The sequence below is a fragment of the Nematolebias whitei genome, chromosome 1, assembly GCF_014905685.2.
Source record: "Nematolebias whitei isolate Nwh7 chromosome 1, NemWhi1, whole genome shotgun sequence".
NCBI classification, from domain to species: Eukaryota; Metazoa; Chordata; class Actinopteri; order Cyprinodontiformes; family Rivulidae; genus Nematolebias; species Nematolebias whitei.
In genome coordinates, this window is record NC_056498.1 from 51,946,583 (window position 1) to 51,962,539 (window position 15,957).

General features: G+C 37.7%; 1 protein-coding gene across 1 annotated transcript in view; it reads left to right on the top strand.

The window, feature by feature from the left end:
• mertka (c-mer proto-oncogene tyrosine kinase a) overlaps positions 1-15,957 on the top strand; it is a 32,941-nt gene that overhangs the window by 12,608 nt on the left and 4,376 nt on the right. Inside the window, exons 5-15 of the mRNA XM_037678422.1 lie at positions 3,773-3,859; positions 3,985-4,100; positions 4,179-4,368; positions 7,711-7,856; positions 11,114-11,249; positions 12,677-12,827; positions 13,330-13,415; positions 13,510-13,605; positions 13,708-13,788; positions 13,878-13,970; positions 14,059-14,177. Of these exons, the coding sequence (XP_037534350.1) occupies positions 3,773-3,859; positions 3,985-4,100; positions 4,179-4,368; positions 7,711-7,856; positions 11,114-11,249; positions 12,677-12,827; positions 13,330-13,415; positions 13,510-13,605; positions 13,708-13,788; positions 13,878-13,970; positions 14,059-14,177 (1,301 nt within the window). The remainder of the gene's footprint in view (positions 1-3,772; positions 3,860-3,984; positions 4,101-4,178; positions 4,369-7,710; positions 7,857-11,113; positions 11,250-12,676; positions 12,828-13,329; positions 13,416-13,509; positions 13,606-13,707; positions 13,789-13,877; positions 13,971-14,058; positions 14,178-15,957) is intronic.

Below are 15,957 nucleotides of genomic sequence, written 5' to 3' on the forward strand. Positions count from 1 at the left end.
TTTAAGGCTTTATAAACCTACAAACCTTTCCCACTCCCTTATAAACACTTCATATGCTCTTAAACACTTGGTCGATGATGATGATAACGATGAGATGAATGTACAGTACACACAGTATAAAAAACTGGGTTTAAAAAACCTGTGATACAGTGAAGCTGCAAGAAGTGATAGGTAGGCGTCTATAGGGGACATCCTCGCCAGATGCTCAAACCACATCAATGGGCTCATCTGGATGTGGAGGAGCAGTGGCTCTACTCTGAGACTCTCCCAGATAATCAAACTTCTTACGCAGGCGCTCAGAGAGAAAGTCCAGCCTGCAGAGGACACTCATTTTGACTTCCTGTATCCAAAATCTTGTTGTCTTGGTCACTGCGCAGAGTTTGTGACCACAGCGGAGGATAGGAATGTAGACTGATTGGTAAAAAGACAGCTGAGCTGGAAGGTGAAGCTCAATAATCACCACAATGGTAAAATTTACAATACAATGAAACATCTAAAGCAGGGGTCTGCAACCTTTACGACCAAAAGAGCCATTTTTACAACTTCATTTACTAAATTAAATGTGTCCAGAGCCGCAACAACCTGCTACAACGGTGATTATCAACTGGTGGCCCATGGGCCACTTGCCTAAGTTTTTTTGGAGGAGGCTTTTGAGGCCAGTGTCGACATAATAAAGCTAAAAATATCTAATGATCGTTAACATTTATTGATATCTTTACAATTTAATACAAATGAAAAGACCAGATTCTTGTAAAGGTGGTGGTGGGGTAGTTTTTTTTTTTTATAAAAAAAAAAAAATCTATGAACTGTGCAGACTTATGTGGGGTTTTTTTTTTTAAATGGTGGAAAAAAAACAATTAAGTATAGAAATAAAACAAAAAACAGCTAAAACTAGTACTTTTTTGTTGTTTGTATATCAACCAATAAAATTCAGTTTTATGTCGCTTTTGGTCAAAGCTTGAACGAGCCGCTTCAGAGGAACCAAGGAGCCGCATGTGGCTCCAGAGTCGCAGTTTGCAGACCCCTGGTCTAAAGTAATATTATTTAGATTTTAGCACAGTTCAGTAAAATTTGGGTATACTCTTTGTAGAGTTATCTCTGGAGGAGTTCATGCAATTTCAGGGTTTTGTGAAATTTGTGTTTCAAACTTCTCAACATATTTCGTTACAGTATTTGGACAGTAACACAGGACACATTTTACACTTTCCTACCAAACAAAGGCTGAGTTTCAGTCCGTCAGTGAGAATGAACATTGAAAAGCTGCCAGCGATGTGATAAGCACTCATGTTTCCTGGCTCCTCTTGTTGTTTTGTTAATCATCCATAGAATATTTAAAGAATGAGACTCAAAAAGGAGTTTGAGAGGGGAAAAAGGAATGTTTTCAAGTCCTATTACTTTCTGTTCTAGCATTTGGATCACAGATAACCAGCACTGACCTTGGCTGATAAAACTGTGGTTTTGTCTCAATTAGTCCTTAATAGAAAAACCAAGAAAAAAACAATCTAAACTTTTTATGATCGGCATGTTAAGAAAGCAGTGATGAGGAGGTTGTGATACTCTCCTTAGCAGAGTTAGTTCCAGTCATCTCTCTCTGGCTGCGCTGATGTTTCCAAGATGGGGATTGCAGGAAAACGGAACACAAAAGGGATATTATTTTACACACGTCCCAGTCCTACTCTTGCTGAGCAGAACTCTGGCTGCTGAAAATGGAAATTTGCTCGTCCAAGAAGAGAGACTGTTATTACCTCACTGTAATATTGGAAAAGGCCCATTTGAGCCTACTGCTTGATGTTTTGAGATATAATCAGAGTGGTATTTATACTAAATGTGTATTTTCTATTATTTTCTGCCTGGCTGCTCTAATTTTTCTTTTTTTTTAATGTCAGAATTACATTTTTTGTCACAAAACAAAAGTGAATTAGATCGGTCAAAACCAGCAGAAAGAAGAGAAATTGCATTTCCTGCGAGAATGCAATGTGAATACCGGTCGCTGAATGATGTAGCTGGAACCTGCTTAAGAGAGTTTACTTGAAATTCATTACTAGCTAAAAAATTGAAAGATAAAGCTGCAAGAAGCACAAAAAGGGAGGAAAAAAGAAAAATGCTCACAAAATTTGAATTTAGGTTAAAAAAGCTTAGATGTGCAGAAAAGCAGTACTTATCAAAAATAAGCTAAACGTAATGTGAATTAAGGCACAAGTAGAAAAAAGCTAGTAAAAAGCAAACAATAATAATAATTGCTACCTAAACATCAGGAGTAAAGAAAAATTAGCAAAGAGCAGGAAAAAACTACCATAACTTAAAACTAGAAGTAGTGAAAGTCTATCGTGAAATAAAGAAAACGCTATAGCTTGAATCCATAGGTAGCAAAACACTAACAAAAAAGCAAAACAATGCTAGCTTAGAGGCAGAAGTTGTGAAAAGCTATCAAAAATGGGAAAATGCTAGAAAAAAGCAAAAAAAAAAAAAAAAAAAAAGGAGTGTACTTATATATTGTTTTTCTACCTTATCAAGATACTCAAAGTACTTTACAACACAATCTGTGCCCTCATTTACCCATTCATACAGCACTCTACTTTTTCTGTACAAAGATTAATCAGAGCTTTATCACATTCTTACAGGGATGGGACACACATCGGAGGCAATGAGGGGTTCAGTGTCTTGCCCGGGACACTTCGGCATGTGACTGCTGGTGGAGTCGAACCTCCAGCTCTCCCATTGGAGGACGACCGCTCTAACCACTCAGTCACAGCCGCCCTAAAAAAACTGAGTCAAAAGTAGAAAAACGCTAGTTAAAAAAAGCACCATAAAGCTTTGAAGCATAAGTAGCAAAATGCTTGCCAAAAAGCATGAAAAATCTAGTTTAGAGCAAAAAGTATTAAAATGATAGCAAAAAGCAGGTAGGACTAAATACTATAAGAGCTAAATGTACTGTAGCAAAATGCTAAAGGAATACAGAAAAAAATAATCAAGAGCAAAAAGTTGCAAAACTGGTAAATCCAGTTTAACACTGTTAAATTTAACCAAATAATCAATAGAGAGCTTTGTTGACCCATGAGGTGTTCAGGTGTCAACTTTGAGATTTCTATGTGAAAGGGTTCCCCATATAGATGTTTAAAGAAAGGAGTGACCTTTGACCCCATGACCTTAAAATCAGTGTGTGTTATCTTTGGCTGCCATATTGATTTTTATTTAGCCATCAGGTTGTGTTGAGGATCACTTTTAGCTACTACGACATCTAATTTTAGCTTAAATTATCTAAAAATGAATGACTGGTGAATGAATGAAAATGTAAAAAAACTGATATCAGTGGAAAAGTAGATGACAAAAATAAACTAAAAAACTCAAATTAGCAGAAAGAAGCTAAAAGAAGACATAAACAGCTAAAAAGAGGCTGAAAAACAACAAAAAAGCTGAAATGAGCAGACAGACGCTTATAGAATATGAACTAAACAGAAAAAAATGATCACATTAAAGGTTAAATTAGCTGAAAAAGCTCAAACTAGCAGAAAAACAGCTGAAGGAAGCATAAAAAGCTGAAATAAGCGTTTTGATACCTTAATTCCTGAAATATGTCGCTTAAAAACTGCAGGATGAGTTAGATACTAAAAACATATAGAAGACACTTGAACAGGATCTCAATAGTGTGATTACTTAACAGCATTCACACAATTAAACAATATTTCCTGTATTTATTTATTTTATTTTGTTTGCACTTTAGGATTTCTCACAGTAAAACAGCATCTAAATAGTGCCACTTTGTTTCCTCCAGGTGTTGACGGGCACACCCGGTTCAGCTGTGAAGCTCACAATGCAAAGGGTGTCTCAACGTCCAGAGAGGCCCACATTAACATTAAAGGTAAAACAAAGATTTGTTTTAACTTAAACCTCAAAATTCTTCATAAATTGACTATATGAAGCTCCAAATCTCATTTTATTAAACCCAATTATCTGATTAAGTTATTTCCGTGTTGCGTTTTGTAGTTCTTCCCAGTCCGGTGTTTAATGTTACCGTGGTGGAAAGACAGTCCAACAAGTTGAGGCTGAGCTGGAGACCCAGACATGACGGCTTCTCTCCACTCACCAAATGTCAAATCAAGGTAAGTTTCAGCGCTGGACGAACGGTTCAATCATCATGGCATCATATCGATCACCTCCTCTCTGCTTCACGTCCCAAGGTTAAGGAAGTGAGTCGGAGGAAAGGCGAAGTGACGACAACCAGACTCATCAACATCACCGTGCCGCCTTTCCATTGTGAAGTCCCCGGGCTGAAAGCCATGACGAGGTACAACATGAGCGTTTCCTGTAGCAACGAGGTGGGGTCCTCCCCGGTCTCCACGTGGGTCCAGAGCAACACCACAGAGGGAGGTGTGTTCAAACTAACAACTTCATCCTTAGTAAACAAAACACTAATTCAAACTGAAGGCTTAGCATTCCTTCCATGCCAGAGTTTTAGACCAAGATCATCATGCTGAGGAATGATGACGCTTTTGTTGTTTTTGTAAAACAGCAAAAGCATGAACGACTCAGCAAATCAAGTTTTAGCTCAGTGTTTGCAAAATTGACCGAGTCAAAGCTAATTTTGTACGGACTAATGTTGATTCACTCTGGTGGCCATCTTGATTTGGATTTTCTCCCCAAGTTAACCAGTTGTTGATGCACATTCATTCCTTATATTCTGAAAGCATCATTAAACTCCATTCAGTGGTTCATGAGCTATTTTGCTAACAGACAAAGGACTAGCTTCAAAAGATAATGCTAAACTTTTAGGTAGAGAGCTTGGTCAATGAGCAGCACTCGGAGTACCATATTTTCCGCTGTACACATCACACCACCCTAAACGTCGCATCAGTTCAAAAATGTCTAATAAAGTGGAAAAACCCATAAATACATCGCTTCGCCGTACAAATCGCATCTATTATGCGTCACCGCTGACAACCCAGAAATGTGAGCCGAACTCGGAAATGTGGGCTGGCGTTGTGCCAAAAATCGATTGGCTGCCAAATGGTGACCGTGGAAGCTTGCACGGGAGGACTTTAACAAGAATTTAACAAGATTAACACTTAAAACAGTTATTTGTTTGCTCAAAATTGTAGCAAAGGTGTGTCTCAGTTGACCTTTTACCTAATAAATGCACTTCAATGGTCAAACTAGCTGCATTTTGCCAGGGCGGCGCAGCAAAATGAAGCTAATGTGACGGTTGCTCCAGGCGAGCTGGATGAAGGTGGCAGTCTATGGCAAGCCGATTGTGTCATTAATATCCACTTTTAGCTATTACATGACACAACAGCATGCCATACTACTCGAGTGCCATCTAGCGGCTGAAAATGGTAGTGTCGAATATTTTCAGTCAGAATGAATGAAAACGGTCAGATCTCAGCCAAAAATTGGTTTATAAATATGGGAAAAACCATAAATAAGTCGCTTCATCAAAAAAAAAAAAAAAACGTGACTTATAGGCCAAAAATGTGTTGCGAACAACTCTCAACTACTAACACACAACATATTTGCACAATATTTGTAAAATTGACTGAATTAAAACCATTTTTGTGTTTTCAAAGGCCAATTGACCGTAGTGGCCATCTTGAATTGGACTAGCTCTCAAAGTTAAATCAACTGTTGATCTACATCCATTAACTGTTTCCTGGAAATTTCATTAAAATCCGTTCAATGGTTCATGAGATATCATAAAAGGCAGAGTTGACTTCAAATTGTTATTGTCAAAACTTTAAATTAGGATCTCACACAATGTGTTAATGCTCAGAGGATGTGTAGGGAACCAGCTCCAACTACAACTTCTCTAAATTTTAGTTCAATATCCCAGAAATAAACCGAGTTTGTAGACGTGTTTTTCCAGTTTAGTTGTTTGAGGCAGCCATCTTGAATCAGTTGAAAATTTCACCCATTGTTTACTTTCGACAGGTTTCCCCCAGTGAGATATTTTAGTGATAGACAGACACTATGAGTATAGACAGACATGGGCAAAAAAACTTGATCATCTGCCTTTGCCTTTCTGTGTTGAGTGACTGAAACCCCCATAAATCAGAGGTTTGAGCCCGGCGTTTGTTTACATTCGTATCCGCCTCTTTATCTCACCATTCGTGTTTAAGTTTCACAGTTGCAGCACCGTGTGATTAGCTGCTGCTTTCTCTTTTCACATGTGCCCAGTGTAAAGCCTTCTCGCTCCGGCAGGATTTATCAGCAGGAATTTGCACAACTTGCACAACTACTGGACTACGATTTAAAAAAAAATGTGGTGACCACTAAAAATCTCTGTTGTTTTCCTGATGGGTCGCTCAGGAAAAAGGAGTGGCATCGCTCAGAAAACAGTTCCAACTGGGTGGAGCTGCTTTCTGTTTCCTTCCTAAAGCCACCACAGGGAACATGTTTAGTTGAAAGATTTGATTTGGTATTCCAGGAAATTACAAAATTCCAAACTGTTATCAGACATTCCAGTGATGACATGGCCTATTTTTCTTCAGTCCTATAGAAGTCTACTGTCTTTGTTATTAATATCACTAGTTCATTCAACCTTTATTTATACAGGTTAGTCTCACTGAGTCACAAGGACTCATTTACAAGAGAGACCTGGTTTAAACAAAACCACAGATGAGGTACACACAACAATAAACATTCATATAAAGACATGTAAAATGAAAAGTAAATAAAAAGAAACGATACACAACAACAACAAAAAAAAACATGTTACATTATAAAACGGTGTAAGATTCTAAAAACAGGAACATGTCTGCATTGATTTTTGCATTGAACTTAACAGTTGTTTAAAATCCCTTAGCGAGGCCAAAGTCAAAGAGCTTCAGATCTTTTTGCAAGGTGTTCCAGGAAACAGGAGCAGAGTAAGAGAAGGCCCTTTTGCCAAATTTGGTCCACACTGAGGGGACACTGGTAATGATGTCTTGGGAGCGCACGCTGTAGCTGCACTGACAATGTGTCATGTAGGAGATGTATGAAGGCAGCAGACCAATAAGTGATTTAAAGATGAAAATGTACCAGTGTGAGAGTCTGCATGAAGTTAATGATGACCATTTGACCAATGAATACAAAGTGCAGTGGTGGGTACGGTAGTTACAGCCAGTTATGAATCTTAGCGCACCATGGCAGACAGCATCCAACGTCGAGGTGCTTGCAGGAGCATTCATGAATAATAATGTTGCCATAGTCAATGGATGGAAGGAAAGTGGCAGTTACAACGCGTAACTAACATTCAGAGTTAGACAATAAGATCTATTTCTAAAAAAGAAACCCAATTTTACTTTCAAATTTTTTTACCAAGTTTTCAACATGAGGCTTAAAGAGAGATTGACCCAGATTCCCAAGTATTCATAAGAATCAACAAACTCAATAGGAACACCATTCAAAGATAAGATAGAAGGACCGCTGGTACTGACTTCCTGTTTGAAAACAACACCCCTTTGGTTTTATGAGCATTTAGCACCAGTGTGAGATGGAACAAAACCGACTGGATGATGTCGAAAGCAGACTGTAAAAGTTGGAAAACTTTAACAACTGTTTAACTCGACAATAAACAACTGTATCTTCAGCATATAAATGTAAAGATGCAACAGGAATGATCTGACCTACATTACTTATGTAGATTGTGAAGAGGGTGGGTCCTAAGACTGAGCCTTGTGGTACACCTATGCTGACAGTTAATATCTTTACCACTATGGTTTTAACTTGTGTTTTCAGTGCCGTCAATTTATCCTCAAAACGTCAGCGTGCATGTGAACGAGTCGTGGCTGGTGATCAGGTGGAAGCCTCCACCGGAGGATAAGATCAACGGCGTCCTGCGCGGTTACGAGGTTATCGTGAGGCATGACACGGACCACAAGACGGTGAGCTCATCTTCTTAACTTCACACGGTCCTGTTTTCCTTCTGTCTTTGCAGGATGTCTGGATTGAATTCTGCAGCTTGTGTCTCAATTTGATTTTTTCATCTATACAGATGTTTGTGTTTACTGTGTACTGAAAGTGGGAATTTCTACAGGGTAATAAACCACAGCTCCCATGATCCTTTGCTTCTTTATGATGACGTTTATGTTTCTTTTACTGACTAATATGATGACTGTATAAAGGAGTGTGGAAGACAGTTGTCCTTCCTGGTTAAATCACAGTCAACTTCCTTATTATCTGACTACAGGTCACCAGTTTCTCAGAAATGACCCAAAGAAACGAATGTCACTTACTGAGGAATGACGAAGTGTTTAGGCGATAATGTTTGTGTCCTGGCCTGCTCTCCTTTTTGTATTTCTGTGCCTGTTACTAAAATTTCTCAAAACCTACTGGGAAATTTTTTACAAAACATTCAGAAATTCATCATTGAATGAGCACCTAAAACTGATTAACCTTTGGAGTTAACTTGATTCAAGATAGCTGCTACAGCTAGCTAACATTAAAAACATAAAAACAGAACTAACTTGTCCAATTTTACAGATACTGATCTAAAATTTGGTGTGGTTCTTGTTGAGAGTCACCGTCACTAACAGATTGTTTCAGGTCTTTGTTTGAAGTTTTGTTTTTATTATTGGAGTTGTCTCTGTCTGTCTGTTAGCATAATAACTACAGCTCTTCGACACAGGTTTTCATTAAACTTTTAGAATACAATCATTGGATGGTAATAACAACAAAAAAGGTTCAATCGTGTTTATTTTGATTCTTATTTTTTAATTTTTTTTGGATGGTAATCTTGAACTGAACTATTTTTGGAGCCAATCGATTTCAAGATGGCTGCCACAGACATCCGTGACTTTATAAAATTAAAAATGGTTATAATTCAGTAAATTTTACAGCTATTGTTCTAAAGTTTGGAGTTGTTGTAGCTAAGAGTCCTTCACATCTCATACTTCAAGTGCTACACGTTGCAAAATATTTGCCTAAAATTTTAGCGTTACCAGCGTTACATTGTTTACCAGTCTGTTAGCAAAATATCTTTCGAACCATTGTAGGGATCTCAATGAAATCTCCAGAAAATAATCAGTGGATGAACATCTACAACTGTTAATATTTTGAAGTCAATCCAATTCAAGATGGCCATCACAGATAATGAACATTACCGTACACAAAATGGGCTACAGCTAGGGTCAGTTTTTCAAATTTTTAGCTAAAATGTTATGTATTAGTAGATGAGTACCGTTCACAACACATACTCTGAAACTAATATCTTACCATGTTGAATAAAATCATAAGTAACGTTGTTTTAAATGCTTGACCAAAATGGAAACCATTCTGTCATTTCTCAGCATAAGTCAGAGTCAGAGAGTCAGAGTTTCTTTATTGTCATTCGCACCTCATGTGGTACATGTGGTGGAGCGAAATTATGTACGCAGGGTCCCAGTTACATCCAACAATAAAATGTATAAGAAAAACAGTAATAACATCTAAGATATGAACTAAGAAAAACATCAACTAAATATACACTAAGCACTCATAACATAAAACATTGAACATCAGCACAAACATGAACATGAGTCTGTGAGCAGATGTGCACGCATGGACACATCAACATTGAAACAGATCAGCAGCAACATGAAACAGATCAGCAGCAGCATGATATGGTTTTTCACAGTGATTATTCTAGTTAGAGATTCATGAGTCTAACAGCCTCAGGGTAGAAGCTGTTCCTCAGTCTAGTGGTTCTACACTTAATGCTCCTTAACCTCCTTCCTGAGGGGAGTGGGGCAAAAAGTGTGTGTGCTGGGTGGGTGGGGTCCTTCATGATGCAGGTGGCCCTCTTCCTGCATCTGGAGGTGTAGACAATTAGACAATAAGACAATTGCATCTAAAACTCTTGCATGAAAGGCAGTAAGCAATATGTATATATTCAATAAAAGGGATGCCTTTAGTTTATAAAAGTACTTTTTTTAACTGTACTTTTTTTTTTTAACCGCCTGAAAGGCTGTCTGTGCGTAGTCATGTTTGTCTGCTAATACAATAGCGTGTTTCCTGTTCGTTCTATATGTGGTGTGGTCAAAGGAAGCTGATGATGTGAAAACTGTGGGGCATGTGGACATGAGTCATCAGAGTGAACGGAGAATGATAACAAAGGGGTACGAACTTTATGCCAAAGTAGTTTTTTTATTATCCCGATAGCACTACAATGAGGATGACTGGAAGTATGTGCAAAGTCAACTTGATATTCAGGCTCATCTGGCTTCATGAGAATCAAGAAAAATGGAGAAGTCAGGATACAGAAGCATTTGAATTGGTGGAATAAGTCATAACTAGAAAGCTCCTGGAGAAACTTAGATGGGGATTGCCGCGTGGCGGCCATTTTAGAGTCAAACGTCAGGCGTTTTGAATGAGAAAAATGACGTCTTCGTTTGCGAATTATATCGCCATTGTAACTGGAAATGATAATAGAAGTAATAGCACACATCACGGTGCTGAGCCGATCGTTTTGATATAAGATTTATGGGGGTTCACATTGCTGCATTCAAGTTGATGCAAGAGCAAGATATAAAGTTAAGAAACCCTAAGTCAGGTGGATAATAATAGGTGTCTGCCTTTCTAGGCAGTACCCAAAAATATTATTCATCATGGTGCCATCATCTTCTTTCAACTTTCATTTCATTTTCCAAACGCTGCTGAGAGTTTTGTGCTGCAGGAGCTGCTCATTTCCCTCAGATGACATCAATCATGGGTTCAGTGTCCCTCGTCAGCACTTTGCTAAAGCAGAGCACACCAGAAGGTTGCATGTGGTGTTGGGAAATTCGGCGCCCTGTCTGTCACATGTTCCTTCACATTCAGCACATGAGCTCTTCCAGAAAGTTTGGCCCCTTCTCTTTTTTTTTTTTTGTGTCTGTTGGAAGTTTCATTTTGTGAAACAATATTTGGCGTGCACTTCCTTTGATTTTCCCTAAAAGATTTCATAATGGAAGGGTCCCGACGAACACAATGCCACTTTTTCCCCCCTCGTGTTATTTTATCTTGCACAAAGAAATGGAGAGGTTTGGCATAATTTCCCATCAGAACATTCCCAATGTTTTTGACAGTTTACTTCATATTTAGTTTGCTTATTCTTTCAACTCGTTAGTTTTTTTTTCCCTTAAAATGGGAAAAAGCAATAAACCAAATGTGTTTTTTTTTATTTCAGGTGCACACTAACACCACGGTGGCCTTTGTACCTGTGACAGACTTTAATAAAACCTACAGCGTGGAGGTGGCTGCGTGCACGGAGGCAGGGAGCGGCATGCCCAGCCAACCAGTCTGGCTCTTTGTGTCAAGAGACAGTGAGTTTCTCTAGTGTTTTTATTCTTCTCGTCTTATCAGTCACAGTTTTTAAACTTTATAAACCTCCCAATAAAAGTGTACTCATGTCTTTAATAGGCCAGGGGTTTAGTACAGAGTAACCACCTCTGAAAAAAATCAGACATTTAGCATTATGACCAACTTATAAGCATATATACTGACGTCAATAAGTAAACCAACTAAACAATTGGGTAAAAACTGAATTTCAAGATGTGTTGCTTTGCTGTTTGTTTCTTTTGTTGCTACAAGTCTGATTAAAAACTTTGTACCCTTCAGTTTCCACAGTGGTTCTCAAAGAATCCTCCACTAATGGGCTTCAGCAAAATAAGATAAGATAAAATAAGATATAACTTTATTGATCCCGCAGGAAATTGTTGTGCCAGAGTTTCAACCCAAAGGAACAAAGAATCACACAATATATAAAAAATAACAGAGAATTAAAAACAAAACAAAACAAACAAAAAACAAACAAGGGATATAAAAGTAACAGAGAATAAAATAAAGAAAACAGAGGTATAAAAATACAAACAATTAAGATCTGAAACAGATCAGGTGTAGACAGAAACATTAACAAACTGTCTTTATTTTCAAAATTTTTTATGCTACTTTTAGCTTTTAACCAACATTTTGGTACTTTCAGCCAAATTTTGCCACATTTTACTTTTAGCTACTGTTTTGTTACTTTTAGCTAGCCTTTTGCCCCTTCTATTGTTTAGCAAGCTTTTTGTAAATTTTAGCTTTCAGCTGATGTTTTGCTACCTTTAGCGTGTATCTACTGTTTTTGGACTTTTAGCTTTTAGCTAGCCTTTTACTCCTTTTAGCTAGCAATTTGCTATTTTAGCTAATGTTTTGGTATATTTAGCGTTAATCAAGTGTTATGTTTATTTTAGCCTTCAAAACTCAATTTCAGCTTCTTCAGCAAATTTTGAAAGTCATTCAGTTCTCAGGGTTCACGCTGCATTATTACAGACAATTTAATTTATTCTAGTTTACTTTTTTTTTTTTATGTCTTTTTATTTTGTCCTCTGTACAATTTTCGATTGGTTAGGAAACTTAAAAGAGTTTAACACTGTAATGCTGTTATTGTAATACAGGAACTTGTTTTATACAAGCTTTATTTGGATATAAAGTATAAAAATATGTATACAACATCAAAATATTATTTTAATAATCTCAAACCACAGAACCTCCTGTGACCTTCGGTTTAAAGTGCCACGTGAGCTCTGATTGGCCAGTTATTGGTCTAAACAGTGACAGTGGAAGGCAGCTGCATGTTGAACCTGATAAAACAGATGAAATTAAAACAAATGGACATTTTGCTTTGCATCTTTCAACTAACTCATCTCGTACATCACATTTTTAGATACCTGAACATGATTGCGCTTCTTATTTTTTCCTCTCGCCTCAGAATCAGCGGTGACCCCGACGCCCAGCCCTGATTCACGGGGTCCAAACCCGGCGAACGTTGTGCTCGGTGTGGTTTTAGTCATCTGTTTTCTGCTGCTGGTCCTCGTTGCTGCTCTGCGTTTCCGCCACAAGATGCCCGACTCCTGTTTTGGGTAAGATGACAATCGCCTAACTTCGTACCAACCAACTTTGTTGTGATTTGGCGCTATATAAATAAAACCGAATTGAATTTAATCTTCCAGTTATACATATTTAATCTTAGAAGTTGCTCTGCAACTGGTATCGATGTGTTTACACAGATGTAAATGAATAAAACAGGATGAGGTAACTTTATGCCCACAGTCTGTTGAATAACACTTTGTTGGTAGTAGAAATACACATAATAATACCTTCCTGCTTCTCTTAATAAACTTCCCTCACTTCCTGTTAGTCATCTGTGTCCGCACTGGGAGGAAGTGTGCAGCTGTTCATTTTTTTTGCTTGTTAGGAGGCTCTGATTCACGTTTTCATCTCAGGATAAGGATAGGAACGTGTCACAGGCTGCTTCACAATGAAAAAAATAACATCCTTAAAGGCTTCCTTACTTTGATTGACTCTCATTTGTGAAATTAGTGGAATTACATTTTTTTACCTTTTCTTTGTCTCCCTCTGCAGATGGAAGTTTGGAGTTGGAGAAACTTCATATCCGATCATCCAGTACACCAACAGATCGTACAACCGAACAGCCGTAGCAGTCACACGTGTGTTTTTAAATTAAAATCTATAACTATAACATATATTAATGTTAATAGATTAAATAATAAAGCCTTGTTTTTTTTTTCCACTTGTCCAAAGTTGCAAATCTTGGCATTAGTGAAGAACTCCAGGCCAAACTTCAGGATGTGATGATCACAAGGACCCTGCTCTCGATAGGAAAAGTTCTTGGAGAAGGTGAGTGAACCGTTTCACAAGTGTTAGAGATTGTTGCATTCATGTCCACACAAAGTGCACGTTGCTGTTAGTTTAAAATATTTAACAGCTGTCGTTTACCAGGCGAGTTTGGCTCCGTCGTTGAGGGACGTTTAAAACAGCTGGACGGCCCGTCTGAGAAAGTTGCGGTGAAGACGATGAAATGTAAGATCTGTGCTTTTCTAATGGCTTTAAGTAATAATTACAGAGAGGGAAAAGTCAAATATTTATCTTTTTTTTTTTTTGGCTAACAGTGGATAACTTCTCTCATCGGGAGATTGAGGAGTTCCTGAATGAGGCAGCTTGCATGAAAGATTTTGACCATCCGAACGTCATCAAACTCCTGGGTGTGTGAAACAAGCGACGTCTCTGCACATCTGATTCGTTTCTTCACCTCCTCTGATCTGATTCCTCTGTGCCCACTGTCCTTTTTAGGTGTGTGCCTGGAAGTTAGCGCAGAACATTTCCCTAAACCCATGGTCATCCTCCCGTTCATGAAGTATGGAGACCTGCATAGCTTTCTGCTGCGCTCACGCCTGAGAGAGAGTCCAATGGTAGAGGTTCAGTCAACATTTTAAATACTCGTCAATACCCAGAGTAGAGTTTTAGATTCTAGCTGGAGACGCTGCATCGCATGCAAAAATGCAGCGTGAACGTTGAGGGACTGATCGGACATGATCAAATTTGTTGAAGAAGCTAAATCTGGAGTTAAAACAAGCCGAACAGAAGCTAAAAGTAACAAAACCAGAACTAGAATCTGAACTTTGCTAAACTGCAGCTGAACGCTCAAAAGAACAAAACAGTAGCTACAAGCAGCAAAACCATAGCTAAAAGCTAACTGTAGAAGAATACTAGCTGAAAGTAGCAAAATTGTAGCTAAAAGCTAAAATTAGCAGAGCAGTGGCTACAAGTAGCAAAACTGTAGCTAAAAGCAAACAGTAGAAGAATAGTAGCTGAAAGTAGCAAAGCATGTAGTTAAAAACGAAAAGTAGCAGGGCAGTGGCTACAAGTAGCAAAACTTTAGCTAAAAGCTAAATGTAGCAAAACAGTAGCTAAAACTTAACAGTAAAAGAATAATACCTGAATGCAGCAAAGCATGTAGCTAAAAGCTAAAAGTAGAAAAAAAACTGTAGCTAAAACCTAACAGTAGAAGAATAGTACCTGAAAGTAGCAAAACATGTAGCTAAAAGCTAAAAGTGTCAGGGAAGTGGCTACAAGTAGCAAACTTTTAGCTAAAAGCTAAAAGTAGCAAAACTTTAGCTAAAAGCTAACAGCAGAAGAATAGTAGCAAAAACTAGCAAAACTGTTGCTAAAAGTAGCAGAGCATTGGCCACAAGTAGAAAAACAGTAGCTAAAAGTAGGAAAAACTGTAGCTAAAAGCTAACAGTAGAATAATAGTAGCTACAAGTACTGTAGCTAAAAGTAGAAAGACTGTAGCTAAAGCCAAAAGTATCTGAAAAGTATTTAATAAAGCAGTAGAAAGGTAGCTACAAGTACAAAAATTAAAGCTATATTCTAAAAATAGTAAAACTGTAGTTTTAAGATGAAAGCAGTAAAAATTCAGCTAGAAGTACCAAATTTGTAGGTAAAAGCTAATATTCACAAAGCTGTAGGTAAAAGTCAAAAGTATCAGAATGGTAGCTACAAGTAGAAAAACAGTAGTGAAAAGCTAAAAGTAGCAGAACAGCAGCAACAAGTATCAAAATTGTAGCAGTAGCTAAAGGTAGTACAACAGTGTTTAAAAGTGGAAAGCAGTAGAAAGCTAGCTACAAGTACCAAAATTGTTGCTAAAGGCTAATAGTTGCAAAACTTTGGCTAATGTTAAAAGTGTAAGAACAGTAGCTAAAAGCTAAAAGTAGCAGAGCATTGGCCACAAGTAGAAAAACAGTAGCTAAAAGTAGGAAAAACTGTAGCTAAAAGCTAACAGTAGAATAATAGTAGCTACAAGTACTGTAGCTAAAAGTAGAAAGACTGTAGCTAAAGCCAAAAGTATCTGAAAAGTATTTAATAAAGCAGTAGAAAGGTAGCTACAAGTACAAAAATTAAAGCTATATTCTAAAAATAGTAAAACTGTAGTTTTAAGATGAAAGCAGTAAAAATTCAGCTAGAAGTACCAAATTTGTAGGTAAAAGCTAATATTCACAAAACTGTAGGTAAAAGTTAAAAGTATCAGAATGGTAGCTACAAGTAGAAAAACAGTAGTGAAAAGCTAAAAGTAGCAGAACAGCAGCTACAAGTATCAAAATTGTAGCAGTAGCTAAAGGTAGTACAACAGTGTTTAAAAGTGGAAAGCAGTAGAAAGCTAGCTACAAGTACCAAAATTGTTGCTAAAGG